Consider the following 18,560-nt stretch of genomic DNA (forward strand, 5'->3'; position numbering starts at 1 on the left):
GAGTGTCTGGGGCAGAACCTGGGGGAGCAGGGACAGAGGTGTGGGAGAGAGCAGGGCAGTGGTACAGAGGCAGGTGTGAGGCAATTGGGTCCTGGCGCATCTTCTCTGCAGTGGGGAGTCAGATTGAGTCTTTTCCCAAAAATCACAGCAGTCAAGTCTGGGGAAGAAACTCACCTTATGGGGGTGAGCAAGCATGATACTGAGTTCTCAAGGAGGAGAGCTAAACTAAAAAAGGAATTGTACTGTGCTTAGAGTTTTTGAAGTTACACAAAACCTTGTAGTGGCCTTGGAGGGGGCAGGTTTTACCTTTATTCAGAAATGAGGAAAATTAGGCTTTGAGGCTCTGGTGCAGGGTCAGGTAGAACATCAAGGGCAACACCACGAGGAGAAGAGCAGTGTTGGAGCTCCCCATTGCCTGTGGTGGCTGCAGAGCAAGAGGGAAGGCTGGCACCATGTGGGCTGGGGACAGCGATGCCAGAGAAGGGCAGTGGAGCGGGCTGACAGAGGTGGCTGGAGCTGGGACGTGCTGTCACGCAGGCAGCCCTGCCTGACCTGCCTGTGCTCTGTGGCTGTGTCCTGTGACAGTCTGTGATCCAGCCTGTGACTGGCGAGCCTGATCCTTACTTTCCTGTGGCAGGTGGAGTGTAAAAAAGCTCAGCCGAAGGAGGTGATGTCCCCAACGGGCTCTGCACGAGGGCGGTCCCGAGTCATGCCTTACGGGATGGATGCCTTCATGCTGGGGATCGGCATGCTGGGTAAGCCCCCGGTCAGCTCTGCCGCGCTCCCCCCGCTCCCGGCCGTGCCAGGCAGCAGCTTAGAGGTTTATTCCGGGAGCGGCGGGGCGGCCGAGGGCAGCGCTCCGTGTGCGGGGCCGCCGGGACCTGTTCGCGATCGGAACTTGCCCTCTGGTGGCACCTGGAAAAACTGCAAACGTGCCACCGCTGCCCTGCGACAGCCGGGCCGGCCGGGCTCAGCCCCTGCGGGGCGGTTCTGCCCCTCGGCAGCTCCTCCACGGTCCCGCAGTGCCGTGGCACGTGGACAGCAATTCCTTCATGTGGAATAGGATGTAACTGCAGAGCTGAGTGTGGAGTAATCTGTACCCAGGCCTCTTCATCCCACATTTGTACAGGCTTTCTGATGAATTAGTTGATTAAAGAGCCGCTAAGCTTCCACTTGAAGCAGTGGTTTGTGTAAATGTCCCCACTGCCATTTAAAGACTGTTAAAATGCCCTTAAAGTTCTAGTTGAGTGTTGTCTCACTCTGTTCCCTCCCTCTCAGGTACAATAAATACCTGGTATTGCAGGAAAAGCTATACATTTATATGGGACTGTCTTGTCAGGAGCAGCTGGTGACAAGCAGGCTGGGTTTCATGTCCACCAATGCTCACAAGACAAAAGCATTCAGATAAAAATTTAAAAATGAAAAACAAAAGTAATTTGTAGCCCTATCTTCCAGGACCACAAAACCTCATGCCTAGATCTGAGAGTCAGCATGATCCTTCCAGTGTGGGTGCTGGTCCTGGCTTCTCTCTCTTCTCACTTTCATTGGAGCCAGGACTGAGCTGACCAAGAGCACTGTTTGCTCAGGATCATTGCTGGTGTTGCTGGACAGGGTGTACTCAGCCTGGCTCTCAGTGCTAAGCCTGCTGAGTAGCAGTTACTCACTGAACAAAACCCCCAAAAGGGCATTTTTCCACCAATGTTTTCACTTGACTTATTGAAGGAAAATAAATCTCCAGCCTGTGGTTTGGGTTTTGCCTTTTCTAAGCCATCTGAATTTTAAAGCAGCAAGACTCAAACTGAGTCACTGGGAAATCCACGGACTCTTGTCTTGAGAGATCTCAAATCAAATATTCATCTGTGAGTCAAGGTCCTGCATTCTCACAGGCTTGTTCCTATAGGTGGTCAGCTTCCTGGGGAAAAGCAGGACTTGTGCTCCTGCCTGCACCATGCAGAAATATTCTTTGTATCTGCATTCACCACCCCATCTAGTGCAAAAGTGACTCAGCCGTTCAAATGCCCCCTCCTCCCTGATCGCCTGTCTGTAAATCCAGCTGATGCATCAGAAAGCTTTAGTCTGCAGAGCTGTGAGTTTGAGAAGGAAATCTCCATGTCCTTACATGTTTGGAGCAAGGAAAAATTAAATGGGCCTGCTAAAACTCCTCTGCAAGCTTGCACGTGTTGTGAGCTCTGCGCAGCGCTCTCCTGGGGCTTCTGCTGTTACCCCTTTCTGCTGTCTCATGCCAAAGGATGCTCCTGCTGCTCGTGAGCAGCCAGACCTTGCCAGCTTGCAGTAACGGAGTCTTGTTCTCTTCCCCAGGTTATCCAGGCTTCCAAGCTGCCACCTACGCGAGTCGAAGTTACACTGGCATTGCACCTGGTTACACTTACCAGTTCCCTGGTGACTTAGAGGTTTATTCCGGGAGCGGCGGGGCGGCCGAGGGCAGCGCTCCCCGTGCGGGGCCGCCGGGACCTGTTCGCGATCGGAACTTGCCCTCTGGTGGCACCTGGAAAAACTGCAAACGTGCCACCGCTGCCCTGCGACAGCCGGGCCGGCCGGGCTCAGCCCCTGCGGGGCGGTTCTGCCCCTCGGCAGCTCCTCCACGGTCCCGCAGTGCCGTGGCACGTGGACAGCAATTCCTTCATGTGGAATAGGATGTAACTGCAGAGCTGAGTGTGGAGTAATCTGTACCCAGGCCTCTTCATCCCACACTTGTACAGGCCTCTTCATCCCACATTTGTGCAGGCTTTCTGATGAATTAGTTGATTAAAGAGCCGCTAAGCTTCCACTTGAAGCAGTGGTTTGTGTAAATGTCCCCACTGCCATTTAAAGACTGTTAAAATGCCCTTAAAGTTCTAGTTGAGTGTTGTCTCACTCTGTTCCCTCCCTCTCAGGTACAGTAAATACCTGGTATTGCAGGAAAAGCTATACATTTATCATGGGACTGTCTTGTCAGGAGCAGCTGGTGACAAGCAGGCTGGGTTTCATGTCCACCAATGCTCACAAGACAAAAGCATTCAGATAAAAATTAAAAAATGAAAAACAAAAGTAATTTGTAGCCCTATCTTCCAGGACCACAAAACCTCATGCCTAGATCTGAGAGTCAGCATGATCCTTCCAGTGTGGGTGCTGGTCCTGGCTTCTCTCTCTTCTCACTTTCATTGGAGCCAGGACTGAGCTGACCAAGAGCACTGTTTGCTCAGGATCATTGCTGGTGTTGCTGGACAGGGTGTACTCAGCCTGGCTCTCAGTGCTAAGCCTGCTGAGTAGCAGTTAGTCACTGAACAAAACCCCCAAAAGGGCATTTTTCCACCAATGTTTTCACTTGACTTATTGAAGGAAAATAAATCTCCAGCCTGTGGTTTGGGTTTTGCCTTTTCTAAGCCATCTGAATTTTAAAGCAGCAAGACTCAAACTGAGTCACTGGGAAATCCACGGACTCTTGTCTTGAGAGATCTCAAATCAAATATTCATCTGTGAGTCAAGGTCCTGCATTCTCACAGGCTTGTTCCTATAGGTGGTCAGCTTCCTGGGGAAAAGCAGGACTTGTGCTCCTGCCTGCACCATGCAGAAATATTCTTTGTATCTGCATTCACCACCCCATCTAGTGCAAAAGTGACTCAGCCGTTCAAATGCCCCCTCCTCCCTGATCGCCTGTCTGTAAATCCAGCTGATGCATCAGAAAGCCTTAGTCTGCAGAGCTGTGAGTTTGAGAAGGAAATCTCCATGTCCTTACATGTTTGGAGCAAGGAAAAATTAAATGGGCCTGCTAAAACTCCTCTGCAAGCTTGCACGTGTTGTGAGCTCTGCGCAGCGCTCTCCTGGGGCTTCTGCTGTTACCCCTTTCTGCTGTCTCATGCCAAAGGATGCTCCTGCTGCTCGTGAGCAGCCAGACCTTGCCAGCTTGCAGTAACGGAGTCTTGTTCTCTTCCCCAGGTTATCCAGGCTTCCAAGCTGCCACCTACGCGAGTCGAAGTTACACTGGCATTGCACCTGGTTACACTTACCAGTTCCCTGGTGAGTGGATCCCTGCTCTGTTCTTTGGTCTGCCTTCAGGTGATGGGAGCCCCTGGCATGATCTATATAACCCAGGCTCTGCCCCTTTCACCCTTTCCCCTGTTTGGTCTTTCTTTAAATTGGAGATGGATGTGGAAGGGGGATTGGAGAAGCCCTGGAATAGGTGGGAACAGCTTGTCCTTCATTAGGATTATCCTCACACTGCAGTGGCAGGAAAAGCCCAAGGCTGCTCCGACATCCTTTCTGCTGGCCTCCTCTGTAGGCTGCTGCTGTGACACAGAAGGGCCCTGCAGCTCTGCCTGTCTCACTGCCTTTGTGTGTGTCTGTCTCTCTTTACCAGAGTTGCCACCACTCTGAAACTAGCACAGAATGTTGAACCCCACGTGCCAGGGAACTCCTGGGCACATAAAAGGCAGGTGCCTGCAGCTCTGCAGTTACGTTCTGAACAGTGCCTGGACCACTCACAGCCTTCACAAAGCATCTGCTGGGCCAGGGGCTGCAGGTCCCCTGCAAACTGGGTGGTTTCTAACACTGCCATGTGCTGAGAACATGGATTCAGCGATCAGTGGCTGGAACCTGCTGTGCCGCAGCTGCTCAGAGCTGTGGGGCCTCCCCTCCTGCTCTCTGCCAGGCCGGGGAATGAGGCAGAGCACACTTAAGGGGCACACTGTGCTATTACTATTGCTATTTTCTAGAGTTGTGGCAACTCTGAGCATCCCTGCCTTACTCCATCCCTCAGTGTGATGGTTGATATATGAAGTTTTGATATTAAGGGCTGGGAATGGGAAGTTTCCTCTTTGTCTGAGGTGAGCCCAGGCTGACTGGCTGAAAGTTGCTGTTGCCTCCTGGCTGTCTGGAAGCTCTCCATGAATCTAGCTGCAGTGGCTTCAAGTCCCTCATTGTAAACCTGTGCCAGGCTGAGTGTGGCACATACAGAGCACCCACTGGCCTTGCTGCTGAGAGGGCTGAGAGGTCAGATTGGCCGGGTCACAGAGCGGTGCTCCAGGGCAGACCTGAGGCTACACAGTGAGCTTGAACTCGCCCTGCCCCAGCCACATTTATTCCAAGGATAAATGGATCATTTCAGCCTTCGGGGCAGGAGTCCAGCACCTTTCAGCACCAGTTATAAATCAGTTTAAAGAAGACACTGGCCTGGTTGCAGTCTGGTTGCAGGCTGCTCCCCCAGCAGACCCCGGCTGCTGTGTCTCTGGGGGTCTCCCTCGGGGCATTTGATGAGTTCCTAAGCTGTCTTGCATTTCGTTTTTAGAGTTCCGTGTAGAGCGGACCCCTCTCCCGAGTGCCCCCGTCCTCCCTGAGCTCACAGGTCAGTCCCACTCATTTCCTAAACTCACAAGCTGGAAGGGGAGAAGGGGGCTTTGTGCGGTTTCAGTGGTGTTGCTGCTCCACAGCCTGGCGCAGTTAGACTGGAAATGTGCCTCATTTCCTCTTTCATCTGGATAAGCTCCATTCAAAGCTGGGGATGGAAAGATGGAGAGGCAATCAGAGCCATGTGTATTGCCTCTGAAAAGGGCCATGCAGGTCCTTGCCTCAGGCTGTATGTAAACCAGATATAGAAGCTGCAGAGAACAGGGTGACTTCAACAGGTCTACAGATGGCTTTAACCTGAGCTGTTGCAAGGATGAAATTTGGAGTGTTGGGAGGAGGGAGAGGGTGTGGATGCACTCCTGGTTACTCTAATCCCATTTCCCTGGGAAGGAAAGGATGAAAGGAATGCTTTCCGTGCTCTGAGTGGTGCAGTTCCCCAACTATTCCCACGCAGGCTTCCCAGGTAGGAGTGAGTGTGGTGGGACCTTGCAAAGTCCTGCAGTACTTGTAGGGAGCTGTGGAACAAAATGGGAGCAGAGGACTGTTCTCAGTTTCCTTCCTCAAAGTGCAAATGCCCTCCAGATCCCCAGGTCCTGGGGTGTGTGCAGTGTGTTCTCCCTACATTCCTTCTGTCTACTCTTCCTTCCATGGCCATGTTTTCCCCAGCTCTGTCCTGTCCATGATTTCTGTCATAGAAAAGCAGCTTTGTGTAGCACCCTGCTCCCCGTGTGCCATTTCATTTCCATAGTGTTCCTCCTTCCCAGTGCTTCCTTGCCCCCACCTGTTTCAGGGTTTGAATCTCTCTGCAAAGGGGTATGGAAAACCTTCCTAGGAAGCTCTTCTGGAATTAGCAGTACAAACAGGCTTGAAAGGGAGTTTCTGTGGCACAAAACTATGTTAGTCCTCAGGGACTCTCTGTTCCTGAGGATGCTGAGGTTGGCAGCCACCAATGAACAAATTTCCCTGAGGGAGGTAGGGGAAAACTAAATCCCATTTCCCTCATAACAAAACCCTTCCCTGACACCATGTATGCAGCTGCATAAGCACCTTTGAGCCTTCTGCTTGGCAAGCAAAGCAGATGTATGTCCAGTTGTTTATTTACATGTGTGTTTTTCTGTAAAACCCATCACATTTGTACAGGAACATTGGTGACTTGGTAAAATAGTTTTTCCCTTCATGTCCACCCCTGGCTGTCCTTTGCCTTTCCCTAGCAGAGGTGACTCACTCGGGGCCTGGCTGTCGCTGGTGGCCGGGGTGCACCAGGGCTCTGCACAACAAGAAGTTATTAATGCTGCTGTCCTGGCTGGGTGCCACATTAGCTTACAGTCCTGAGTGTCTTGCTGAAGTACCAGCTGGGGATCGTGGCATTCTTCCCTCCCCGATACGCTTACCTCCTGTTAAGCAGGCGCTGCGCAGCCACTTGGCTGGGCCGCGGCTGCGCTTCCCATGTATAGGCTGGAGTTGGCCCTGCCGAGGGCAGAGCCCAGCGAGCCGTGCCTCGAGGGCCCTTGTGCCTTCGAGTGGCTGCAGCACACACGGGCTGTGCTTCACGGCTCTGCCAGGGGAGCCAAGAGGAGGGGAAGGCGCAGGCAGGGATGCACACGCAGGTGCTTTGTCACCGCAACAGAAACCTGGTGTCTCAGCAGATAAGACTGCAAAGGCAAGAAGGATTTTTCTTGGAAAAAAAGCTAGAGCTTTTGAGATGACCTTGCTTCCTTTCTCAGTAAAACCACATTCACTCATGTGTTAGGGACTTGCAGCAGGGAATGGGGCAGGAGGATGGCTGCCAGCAGCCTTTCTTTCCCAGAACAGCATCTTTGGGGGTGATGTGAAGCAGCAACATGCCTGCATTGGCCCAGGGCCTGTAATGAGCGGCTAACCCAGATAGAAGCCTCGTGTGACGTTTGCTTGAAACAGGCTGGTGCCTGCTACTAAATATTCCCTCCTAAGCTAGTCTGGGTTTCAGCCTTTACGCGATTGATTTGTTCTGACCTCTTTTTATGGTGCTCTAAACAGAATCACAGTGAATTTCACATTCAAGCATGAAATGCTGACCCAGTCATTTTAAGGGCAAAGAGAAACATACTGGCTCGATGCCTCCTGCCCCGAGGGCTGAATGCCTGTGGCAGTAGAGTTGGGAATTAGAACTGCTACATATAAATTAAGACTTACTGTTTTAATTAAGCCATTTCTAGTTCCTGCTCCCTAGGTATATGTTTCCTGCTTTTCAACAATGACGTTTTGAGCAATCAGGAGCAAAACTCAGTGTGGGGAGAATGGTATGTCTTGAGCAAAGAAACAGGGAGAAAGAAGCTATTAAACTGTTATTCAAGAATATTAACAAGAGACAGAGGAGGGGCTGAGCCTCAGGATGTTAAGCTTCAGCTGCTGTCCCTGAGCTGTTGCCATTCTCCACATTTACTGCCAAAATCTGGATCTGTAGCTTCAGATTAACTGCATCTTGCAAGCTTAGTAATGACAGAATACATCTGAAATTGCCCACTTCTCATTCAGCTCTTCCACACCATGCCTTTGGCTGCTCTGGGATGTGGGCTTGACAGAGCACGGCTCGTGCATTCCCCTGGACATTGGTTGTGCAGAAGAACACTTTTGATAAATTCAGGGCTATGCACTACCCTGTTGTCATCCTTTAATGTCCTCTGTGGTGCACAAAGCCAATGTATATGTGTGAGCCCAGTATTTTGCAGTAGGAAATGCAGGCTCCCTTTGAGGAGTTTCCCATGTAGCCACAGTGCTCCTGAGATGCCCCTTCCTTCTTTTCCAGCAATCCCCCTCACTGCGTATGGACCGATGGCGGCAGCAGCGGCTGCGGCGGCCGTGGTGCGAGGGACAGGTAACTCCACTTTCCTCCCCAGCACGGTTCTGTCACAGAGCTTTGCCAAGGGGCTGTGGGAGGGGGGTGGGACGGGGTTGCATTTTTGGGATCTTGACTACGTAGTTCTGCTGCCTGCTGTAGGTTCTACCCCCAGTCGCACCGGTGGGTTTCTGGGCACCACCAGTCCCGGGCCGATGGCAGAGCTTTATGGAGCCGCCAACCAGGACTCAGGGGTCAGCAGTTACATCAGCGCTGCCAGTCCAGCCCCGAGCACCGGCTTTGGACACAGCCTAGGGGTGAGTGCTCCCTGCGCCCTCTGTGGAGGGAGGGACATGGGCAGTGGGCTGTGTCTCCACGTGGTGAGGGAGGTGAGCAGCAGCGGGCAGCCCCCTCAGCCCACAGTCTGTTTCCTGGTTATGAGATACCACACACTGCAGCGTTGGCTGTGCCGCTGCTGAGCCCCACACCAAGACAGATAGTGCAGAGCCCACATGCTTTCTGTTGGCTCTCTCTGATCACCACTCAAGGTCCTGATCTCCAGTCCTTTCCCTGATCTAGCTCAGGCTTTCCAAGAGCCCATCTTGGCCCTGACACAGCATTCTGCAGGATGATGTGATCTTTAGACCTGGCACCTCCAACTGAAGAAATTTACTTTATCATCTGGGCCATGACTGAATTTGTTGTGTTAGCAATTCTTCTTCACTGTTCTTTTGTTTAAGAGTGGGGTTTTAACTCTTTCTTCACAGGGTCCCTTGATTGCAACAGCTTTTACCAATGGGTATCACTGAAGCTGGGGACCAAGGAGGCAGGAGGTAAGACAGCTTTGAACAGGAGCAGGTAATAAGAGAGAAGAGTGAGGTTCTGAGCTGGTCCCTGTGCCTGGGCTCCCAGCTGAAGCTGTGCATGTTGCTGTGAGGCTCCGTGGCCTGGCCCAGCCTGTGGGAGGAGTCCTGTGGCCAGCCTGGGCTCTCTCCTGAACCAGGAGGCGTGGCAGGTTGAGTTCCTACTGAATGCTCCCCAGGCTGGGAGTGGAGAGAGTTTTAGTGTCTGCCACAAAGAGGAAGAAAATGAAGCACTGACAAAAAAAGAAAACATCTGCATGGTTGACCAGAGTCACAACCCAGTGGTGATCTGAGAGACAAGCGTGGCTCTTCTGTGGGGCTGGGGAAGCCTCCACCATGCAGCTGGCTGTTCTCACTGCTGCCGAGACCAGTCTCTGGGAAGTGAAGTTTTTAATCTCCTGCCTGGAAGAAGGGCAGAAGGACAATCTGATCCGTTTTGGTATTGGTCCTTGGATGGGCTGAGACGGAACTGGTGAATACTTTTTGTTTGCTTAGCAAATGAGACTGAAGTTAGCTGGCTTGAAATTTAAAATTAAGAAAAGTAAACAACCAGCTTTTCAAAAAGGAGGGCAAAAACTGGAGGGAGCAGTGTCACAGACAGGACCCCATGGCACCCTGGCAGGGCTGGACTGAGCTGAGTGCTGGGGAAATGGCTGGACTCTGCTATGTCCCAGCCCTTGCAGGGACCAGGCCACATGGTGTGTGGGACCTTGTTTCCCAGGCCTGCACATTGCCATTGAAGACTGAGACATCTCTGCCATGCCCTGTCCCTGTGCCAGTGATGTGCAGAGCAAAACTGTGCTGGGGCAAAGTTTGGGTATTGAGTGTTTCTGTCAGATCACACCAGAAGAAAACCCCAGGAGAAAAGCTGTGGTTGTTCTAGACCCTGTCCCTTCCCTCCCCTGCTGTTTCCCACAGATTCCCCAGTGACCTGACCGAGGACAGCGAGTGGCTGGAGGATGTGGTGAGCCTCGGGGGATGAGCCAAGGTTACCTTTCTCTTGAATCAAACTGCACACTGCCGGCTGGCTGCCAGGCTCCTGCCGCCCTGCCCGATCTCTCCCTTTGACCAGACCACACTGGACTGAACCCGAGGAGATCATCTCGCTTTCCTACTAACCACCGACGGTTTACGCTTCCCCCTCCCTGCCCCCAGCCCACTGATTCTTCTTTTATTTATTTTATTAGCTGTTAGTTTTATTTTTTTATTTTATTTTTTTATCTTTTTTGGGGGCTGCCCCTTCTTTTTGTTGTTTGCTCTTTCCCGAGCTAGTAGACATATTTTATGAATTGGCTTTGTGATTGTGTTAGGTAGTTTTCATTGAGGAGTATTTTTATTTGGCTTTGAAACTGTTTTGAATATTTTCAACTCTGTTGTTGTTGTCGTCAGTGTTTTTAAAGCACGGTATGTAACAAGAATGCAGTTCTGAAGGGAAGAAAGAGACAGAGAGAGAGAGCAAAGGCTGAGAGGAACTGCTGTATTTCTATTTTTTTTAAAGAAACTGTTTTTAATTGTTTCTGTTTTGTAAATGTGAGGCTTTGAAAAGTGTGAAACTCCAAGGATCCGAAAACGTTGGACATCGCTATGGAACAAAACAAATGTATATTTTGCTAAGTGAAAAACACTATCCTTACAGCTGAAAGATTTTTTTTTTCCTAGGTTTAGTTTTACGTGGGGTTTTCTTTTTCCTCCTGTATAATATGTAAATATCGTGAGCTGAACCTGGCTGCTGCCTGCAGCCTGGCTCCAAGGAGCAGCTCCAGGTCCTGGACTTGGTGCCGCAGCGTGAGCAATACTCTCCAGCAGAATCCTGACAGGACTTCGTTCTTTTTTTGTACACCTTTTACTGTAAGATTTTAAGACCTCTGATGAGATGAGATGAGATGAAAGGGGGGCGGGGGGGTGGGCGGGGTGAAACGTACCAGCCATCGGCTGTTTTGCTGAGCGGGTTAAAGCTGCTTCCAATTGCTTGATGTACAGACTCCATCCCTGGGCTCCGTAGCACCGGCTCTGGGCTGGCTTAGGGAAAGGGCTTTGCCGCCGTTGCTTGTCTTGGTTACTTTGAAAGGAATTCACTCTCCAAACTTTATCGCTTGCGTCAAGATTTCCTGGGAAAGGGGATCCTCCTCCGGAGGCGAGGGTATCGGAAGGGGTGTCAGCCAGGGGGAGATTTGGGTAGTTGTTCTCTGAAGGGCAGGGCTCTGGGATGGGGATTCATTAACAGGGGAGAAAAGCATTAGGGTGGTGATTTGGGGGCGGGTTAAGGGCTTCTCAGGGATTATATGAATTATAGAATTGCAGCTTCCCGTTTGCTTTACTCTGTGTTCTGAAGACTGTGGGAATATGTCCGTTGTCCTGTGCGGGGTGATCTGGTCCCTTCTCCAGAGCCTGCTGGGGCTTCCCCTGCTACGGTCCAGGCCTCTGCCAACCAGCACTCTGCCAGGGGAGGCCTCCAGCAGGAATACATGGGGCAGGTTTGGGTCTGGATTTCAGTGAACCAAAGACCTTGTTAAGGGGGGTGATTAAGCCTTTTATTAAGATGCAGCCAAACTCTTTTCCCAGGGAAATAAAAGCTTCATCTTAAGTTTTAAAAATCATTCCCTCTCTTCCCCCAAACTGAGCCCCTGTAAAGGAGATGGGCATTTAGAAAAGGACTGGGAGGGCCACAGTGCCCACAGGGCCCTTTTTCTCTTCTATCTCTCCCCTGTCTGCTGGAACTTGTCCTGACCTGGGCGATGCGTTTGGAGAGTTCTGTTTAGGTAAGAAGGTACTTAACAGATCAGTACTGAAAACACAAAGCAATAATTTTTGTTACTGAGACAAGAGTCTGTATGTCTGTTTTTTTAAATATTTCCTAATTAAAGAAGAGCTGCATTTTATTGGGTTTATTTTTATTCTATATACTTCAAATTTGGGTCTGCAGACAGCGCTTTCCTTCCTCTTGGTGTGTGCGCTGAGCTGCTTCCGTGCCCCCTCCAGACATCCCGGGCCAGCTGTGCTGCTGCGGGGCTGTGAGTCACTCTCTGGCCACTGCCTGGAGGCTGGGGCTCTGGTTTCAGGGTGGGCATTTTTTTTAAAAGAAATAAAGCTGTGTTTTTAAGCCAGTAAGTTATTACACTCCAGTGTTTGTTCTCTCCACACCTGTAACCCTTTTTCCAGATTTCAGTTTTAAATTCCTAATAAATTATTTGAAAACTGTCCCTCTCTGTCATTATTTGGGGGTGCAAGGTTTTCCAGTGGGGGAGATTTCAGGACCTGGCAGGAGTTGCATCCTGCCTTAAGGATAAAAGCCCCAGGCAGGTCTCTGACTTGCTGTTCTGCTCCCGCATTTTGGCAGTGGCCAGTTTATAATGTGAGGCAGATCTGGTTTTAGTAGAGATTGTATCTCTTTACGTTACAGAGGTTTTGTGTAAGTATTTTTAGGTTCAGAAAAGGAGATAATGTGCTTACAGGTTTAGCACATACCCTGGATTCAACTGACTGGTGGACCAAGGAAGCTAGATGCAAGGGAGTAAAATGTGGAGATGGGAAGTAAAGTCCTTAACAGACAAAAGAGAGAAAAGAGAATTTTAACAGTATGGAATCATAGGGAACTCTGCAATAGGGCTTATAAAAAAGTCTAAAATAATTTAAGGGTTAAACCTATAAACTGGACCCAGTTATAGGTTGAAATGTGCTCACAAGTGTACCGAGGAACCAGTGGCTTTGTATACAGCACAGGTTGGGGGAAACCAAAAATAGCATTGGTGGAAAATCTACCCTGCTGGGATTTTTCTCATGAGGCACTCTTGTAATACTCATTTGCTTGCTTTCCCACACATGGTGATCCTTTTGTTGAACTAAAAATATAGGAAATTGTTGACTTATGATTTTAAAAAGGCGATACTGAGAGCGGAGGAAAAAGGAACCAGACTCCTAAGTTTGATAGGTAAGAAAACATTTTTTTTTTTAATGTTAAAAGCAGAGAAGACAGAGAACTCTTAAGGGGATATTGAAGGGAAAGTTGGCAGATTGATCTGTGGGCAAAAGACAAAATTATTTTTTCTGAACTAACTGGTACAGATTGTCCTTTATATCAGCTTTTAATGTTTGTTCAATACTCGGTTAGAACACTGAGAATCTTAAATCAACCCAGCATCTGTTCAGCTGTAGGTAACCCATGAGTGGGGAGACCCAGGATGGGAGTACTTGAAGAGATGAAAAAAGTCTGCATGGATCTGGTTGTTCAGCACCATGTCTAACTTTCCCTAAATGTCCTATGGATATGTCAACGTCCAGTGGGTACTGTGGGTGCCCTGGTGTAGTTTCAGGCCCTGTGAGGAGGAAAGTGTCCTCATCAACCCTTTGGAACCTGCTGTGGCATGTGAGCCCAAAGTTTTCTGCATGAGCACCCTGGTGTGTTGGGCTGCTGCAGAAAGGTGGCCTTTGTGTTTCTTTGGTGCTTTTTTTATCAATGCAGACTTGACAACCATGTAACTATGGAACTGTATCTTGAGTGTGTAAAAATGTCAGACCTCTAGCCCTGAAAATGCCAGAGCCTCTGGGATCTAAATATGAGCGCACTGTTTTTACTTATCCCTGACTGATTCCAGGAAGATTTTTCTTACCCATTTTTTTAAACTTCTTTCAAGGTTCCCAACTCTTCTCATCCCATGGCACAGAAAACCAAAGGTTCTTACCTGGGTTCTGCATTGGTGCTGGAGAAAGAGAAACTGCTCTAAGTCACTGAAGTCCGCTGTGTATGTTGCAACTTCTAGGCCTGGTTCATTTCCAATGCAGATTGCTTAAGGCCACATAAAACCAGATACTACTACTTGTTTAAGCCACCTAAAGGTTTTCTAGGTCACTTGGCTCCTATTTCTTGTCTAGTAGTACCTCCTTCTCCTCTGTGGTTTTAATGTAAAGAATAGCTTGATTTTTTTTTTTTTTTCAGTTGACCTCATGCCAAATGGTCATTTGATGTGAGTGGACAACCTGTATCTTATTCTCTGAATTATGCCATGAGAACCCATGGAGAGATACAGGATTAATGATATGTGGGATACCATAAAAAGAGAATGCAAGTATTAGTGGTAGGTGGTTATTAGTGTGCCAGAAACCTCCAACTTAACTATCATACTGCTATTATTTTTCAGTAGAGCCCTTAAAAATATGCAGGACTTTCAGGCTGACTTCTAATAGTAATACTACAAGAATTTAATAGCAAAAATCTAGAAAGCAAATATTTGTCTTTCGGGCTTTTATGGATTTAACTCAACTGGCCTTCAACTGGTCACGCCACAACCTGCCACGCACAGCCTCCGATGGAAGAAGTCTGCATTTAGTAACATAAATACTGGCAGTTTTATCTTGTACCCATGTCAAGGTGAGCCTGTTGTATAAAGCCTCATTTCCCTTAGCCCCAGTGTTTGCGTCAAGAGCTGCGAGAATGAAGTTCCTGGCCCTGCTTTTCCTGCTGTCAGGTGCGTAGGTGCCCTCGTCCTCGTGCTGGTAACCCCAAACCTGACTCTAACCACCCCATGTCTCTCCCCAGTGGGCGCAGCCAGCGCCGAGGTCTCGCCCCGGGCCGTGTGGCTGTTCCGTGAATTGATCAAGTGCACCCTGCCCGAAAGCCACCCACTGCTGGAATTCAACCACTACGGCTGCTACTGCGGCTTGGGGGGCAGCGGCACTCCGGTGGACGAGCTCGACAGGTTTATAACTCTGCTTTTACAAACCTCTTTCCTTGCTTGTACTTTCCTGCTTCAGCTTCATCTCAGCTGGCCCTGCCCTGCAAAACTCTCTGGCTACTGTGAAGGAAGCTTTCTTTCACAGATGGATTCTGAAAAAGGATGTGTGCTAGCACAGCTTGATGCCTTATTACTAAGATAAAATATAATTACAGTAGCTCTTCTCTTCTATGGCAGCACAGTGTGCTCATTCCTGCATTTTTTTATTCTGCAGTAGTGCTGGGCCAGCAGCCTGGACACAGCTCTGCACACTCTGCCTGGTGCTTGACCATCAACATGTACAGGTTGGGCTGCAAAATGCTAGGAAATGGCATGGGCAATTTAGAGACACACAAATCTGGCAGCTATGTCTTGGATTGTGTTGGCTGAGCTTGTCAGCTACCAGGCACCTGACGGGAAGTGTAGGGTAAACACTGGCTTTGGCTTTCCCTGCCCAATGGACAACTGTGAAGATGCTCCCATAAGGACATATTTACCAGACACTTCTTGGACCATGAGCTGGCACAACTGTATCCCTTTGAGGTCCTTTGTATTCTGCCCTCTTATTGCTGGCTATCTTTTTTTTTTTTATTTTATTGTCAAGAGCCTCGTCAAAGCAAATCTAACGTATTTGTGTGTCTTACAGGTCAGTTGAGCCTGTGATTCTGGTATTTTCTAACCTTATTCTCCTTGTTTCCCAGGTGCTGCCAAGCACACGATAACTGCTACTCCCAGGCAATGAAAATGGAATCCTGCAAATACCTCCTGGACAACCCCTACACTAATCAGTACCACTACAGCTGCTCTAACGGGGAGATCACATGTAGCAGTACGTCCATTTCCACTTCACTCCAGATGTTCTCCAGCCTCTCTTAGGAAAGAGCAGGGCTGTGTCACACTCACACCTCTGCAGCAGGCAGGCACAGTGCAAGTTCTTGCCAGGGGACCTGGTCGTTAGAAAGAGGGCACCTCACACAGGCACTGGAATGAGTATTCTCTGTATAGTCCACAATTCAAAGTTTGTGGATATATGGTACAGCAGAGTACAGAGAAGCCTGTCTAGTCTTCAGGGGATTGAGTACTTTTCTGGGAGGCCTTCTAATGGCAGTATCCAAGGGATCAGCATGTTAACTTGGCATTGTTACAGAGTTTCTGCCAGACACCTCTGATGAATAGTGGAGATTTTACAGGGCTCTGGAACAGAGGTAAAGAGCAGAAGTTGGAAAATAGGGCTGTAGGGAAGGGAGGAAGGGGCAAGGAGAGAGATGGCTTGGCTGGAACACACAGCTTTCAGGGCAGTGGGTTAGTGGGCAGAAGCCTGTGCACCCGCAGAACGATGGCAGCAGTGAAACGGGTACACCATGACAGAAATGCCAGCCCGAGGCACTGCAGCGCCTGCGAAGGAGCCGCGGGCTCTGACCGCTCCTCTCTCCCCTGCAGGCAAGAACAAGGACTGCGCCGCGTTCATCTGCAACTGCGACCGCACCGCTGCCATGTGCTTCGCCAAGGCACCCTACAACCCCGAGCACAAGCACCTGGACACCGACAAATACTGCAAATAGTCACCCTCCTGTGCCTCAGGGCGGCCGCAGGACAAAATAAACAAATAAATAACCTGAACCGACATTTCACAGTGTCGCTCAGCGCCGCGCCGGGGGGACGGAAGGGCGGGCAGGGTGTGTGGGGGAGGGAAGCCCCGCCCCTCTGCCCACGGCCCTGGGTGGCGCGTGAGGCGCCCCCGCGTTCTCTGATTGGCCCTTGGAGGCGGCGGGGGCAGGGCGCACCTGCTCGCGGCCTCGCGTGCCCCGCCCCGCCCCTCAGGTACCCGCGGGCTGGGGCGGCTGAGGGTGGGATTGCGGCTTCCCGCCCTCAGCCTCCCGGGGCGCCTCGGGGCCCCTCCCTGCCCGCCCTCAGCCTCCCGGGGCGCCTCAGGGCCCTGCCCGCCCTCAGCCTCCCGGGGCGCCTCGGGGCCCCTCCCTGCCCGCCCTCACCCTCCCGGGGCTCCCGAGAGCGCCCTTCAAGCCTTCCCTCAGCCGCCCTTGCCTCGGGCTGCCGCCGCGTTAGCCACAGCACAGCTGTCCCTGTTCCTCGGGGTATCGCTGCGTGAGGGTCTTGAGCCGTTTGGTGCTCCTTTCTCCTGAGGGTGTCCTGTGTGCTTACCCTGGGGAGCCCTTCCCCTGCCCTGTTCCCAGCCAGGAGCTGCAGAGAAGGAGGTCATGTCAGCCTGGAAGGCAGGGAGCCCCTCAGAGGGACAGTATTTGCCCCACTTTCCCAGCCCTGTCAAGGTCTCGTGCCAAAGCTGCCCCCCACCCTTGGTACTGGTTTTGCCGGCAGATGTTTGTGGAGGTGTGGGTGAACTCCTGGGGCAGGGTCTACACACACCCCCTGCTTTCTGGCAGGGCATGAGGAGGGCCTGGTTCATAATCAGAATGAACTGTACCCAAACAGGGAGCGGACCCCAAGGATCTGAGAGTGCTCTGGGAAATGAGAAACAAATGGAGAAGGAAGAAGTTGGCTTGGTATGTTATTGGAAGGTACTTGCAATGCCTTCCTTCTGAAAGTAAATGTATCTTTGAGGGCATAAGAATGATATTGAGAAAGGATAGTGAATTGCATTTAGTTCTTCTTTTCCTTGAAAAGGGGAAGGGATTGTGTCACAGCCAGACATTCCATTTTATGGTAGATCAAGTCCTGGTTTTGTACCAGTATTGGTTGCTTATTTTTCTCGGGTGATTGTGTATGTGAATTTTCTGAAAACATTGAGTGCTTGGAGTCCTCCACAGAAATCTTGAGGATCCTGGATGCGACCCTGTCATATGGCCAAAATGAATCATTCTTAGGAGTGGAAGAGCAAGATGAGGTCTCTTGTACTCGCTCACTAGTTTAGATTCTCTGAAATTATTGTTTGTAGAACAGTAAAGCTCCTAAGTAAATGTTACTAAAATCCCCTTGTGATAAACCTCATTGTAGAGAAAAAAAGTAAAATATCATCACTATCTGGAAGGAACACTGCACTTTTGAGCTGTATTATCACAAGTAGGGAAGATTGCTGGGGTGCATTGGAAGCATTTCAGAAACTTAGTATGAATTTTGCCTGTAACAGGAACTCTAGATTTGAGGTGAGCAGTGTATCTACTCCATTCAGCATTTGGAGCATGCTAGCATTCTGTAGATACACTCCATAGACAGATAAAGGCTCAAATTGATTCCATATCTGTCTTACTCCATACAGATTTTATAAGCCTGCACTTATGTTTGGTCCCTTGATCATGCTTCTCATTTCCATGCCGCTTTGGTGGTGTGAAAGACCCACCATTAAATCCAAACATTCCCCATCCATAGGGAGCCTTCCCACATAATGCAGAGTGTCAGGCCCTAATGAACAGCACAGGTGGGGAGGCTGAAGGGGTTGTGCAAAGCTGCTCATTAGGGCTTTGAGGAACGTTGTGGGAAGAGTAAGAGCAGGGCTAGTGACTCCTTGAACTGTCAGCGTAGGGGAGTACAAGGAGTGCGTGAAGATCTACCATGCTGGCCTGTACCTCTGTTCCAAACCAGAAAGGGATTGCCTGGAATGCAAGGTGTCCCTGTGCTCAGCAGGGGGGAGCTCTGAGACCCACGCAGCACCACAGCTGGTGCACAGGAGGGAGAGCAGCTCCGTGGGCTCACTGCAGAAGTGAAGTCTCAGTCTCTTATCTTTTCTCTGTTGTTGTTTTCTATGCCAAGATTTTTCACTCTCTGCAGGGAGAGCTGAATTACTCTTAACTACATGGGCATTGCACAGATGAAAAAGAATGCTCCAGCTGAGGTGAAACATGCAGAGAGCAAACAATT

The 18,560-nt window shown here is 50.1% G+C and overlaps 2 protein-coding genes across 3 annotated transcripts in view; both read left to right on the plus strand.

Moving 5' to 3' along the window:
- The window catches only part of MSI1 (musashi RNA binding protein 1), a 31,846-nt gene extending 19,625 nt beyond the window's left edge, over positions 1 to 12,221 (plus strand). Inside the window, exons 9-15 of one of the 2 annotated variants that reach the window (XM_041488795.1) lie at positions 638 to 755; positions 2,320 to 2,400; positions 5,285 to 5,341; positions 8,129 to 8,197; positions 8,321 to 8,475; positions 8,926 to 8,991; positions 9,940 to 12,221. In XM_041488795.1, coding sequence (XP_041344729.1) covers positions 638 to 755; positions 2,320 to 2,400; positions 5,285 to 5,341; positions 8,129 to 8,197; positions 8,321 to 8,475; positions 8,926 to 8,967 — 522 coding nt within the window. In that variant the 3' untranslated portion in view covers positions 8,968 to 8,991; positions 9,940 to 12,221. Of the gene's footprint in view, positions 1 to 637; positions 756 to 2,319; positions 2,401 to 3,936; positions 4,018 to 5,284; positions 5,342 to 8,128; positions 8,198 to 8,320; positions 8,476 to 8,925; positions 8,992 to 9,939 lie in introns of both variants that reach the window. The other variant, XM_041488796.1, reaches the window with a different exon arrangement.
- Positions 12,222 to 12,928: 707 nt separating this feature from the next.
- On the plus strand, positions 12,929 to 16,323 carry PLA2G1B (phospholipase A2 group IB). Its single transcript, XM_041488906.1, has 6 exons — positions 12,929 to 12,949; positions 13,955 to 13,982; positions 14,421 to 14,483; positions 14,555 to 14,714; positions 15,431 to 15,558; positions 16,170 to 16,323. Exons 3-6 carry the CDS (start codon positions 14,450 to 14,452, stop codon positions 16,289 to 16,291), a joined length of 444 nt encoding a protein of 147 aa, XP_041344840.1. The 5' UTR covers positions 12,929 to 12,949; positions 13,955 to 13,982; positions 14,421 to 14,449; the 3' UTR covers positions 16,292 to 16,323.
- Positions 16,324 to 18,560: the final 2,237 nt, after the last annotated feature.

Source organism: Pyrgilauda ruficollis, unplaced genomic scaffold (assembly GCF_017590135.1).
Source record: "Pyrgilauda ruficollis isolate IOZ18807 unplaced genomic scaffold, ASM1759013v1 scaffold9, whole genome shotgun sequence".
Lineage (NCBI taxonomy): Eukaryota > Metazoa > Chordata > Aves > Passeriformes > Passeridae > Pyrgilauda > Pyrgilauda ruficollis.

Excerpts from the sequence above, each read along its gene's own strand:
- PLA2G1B (XM_041488906.1), top strand. The coding sequence starts at position 14,450 with ATGAAGTTCCTGGCCCTGCTTTTCCTGCTGTCAG. Across the intron at positions 14,484-14,554 it reads CCTGCTTTTCCTGCTGTCAG|TGGGCGCAGCCAGCGCCGAG; the intron begins GTGCGTAGGTGC and ends GTCTCTCCCCAG. Across the intron at positions 14,715-15,430 it reads CCGGTGGACGAGCTCGACAG|GTGCTGCCAAGCACACGATA; the intron begins GTTTATAACTCT and ends CTTGTTTCCCAG.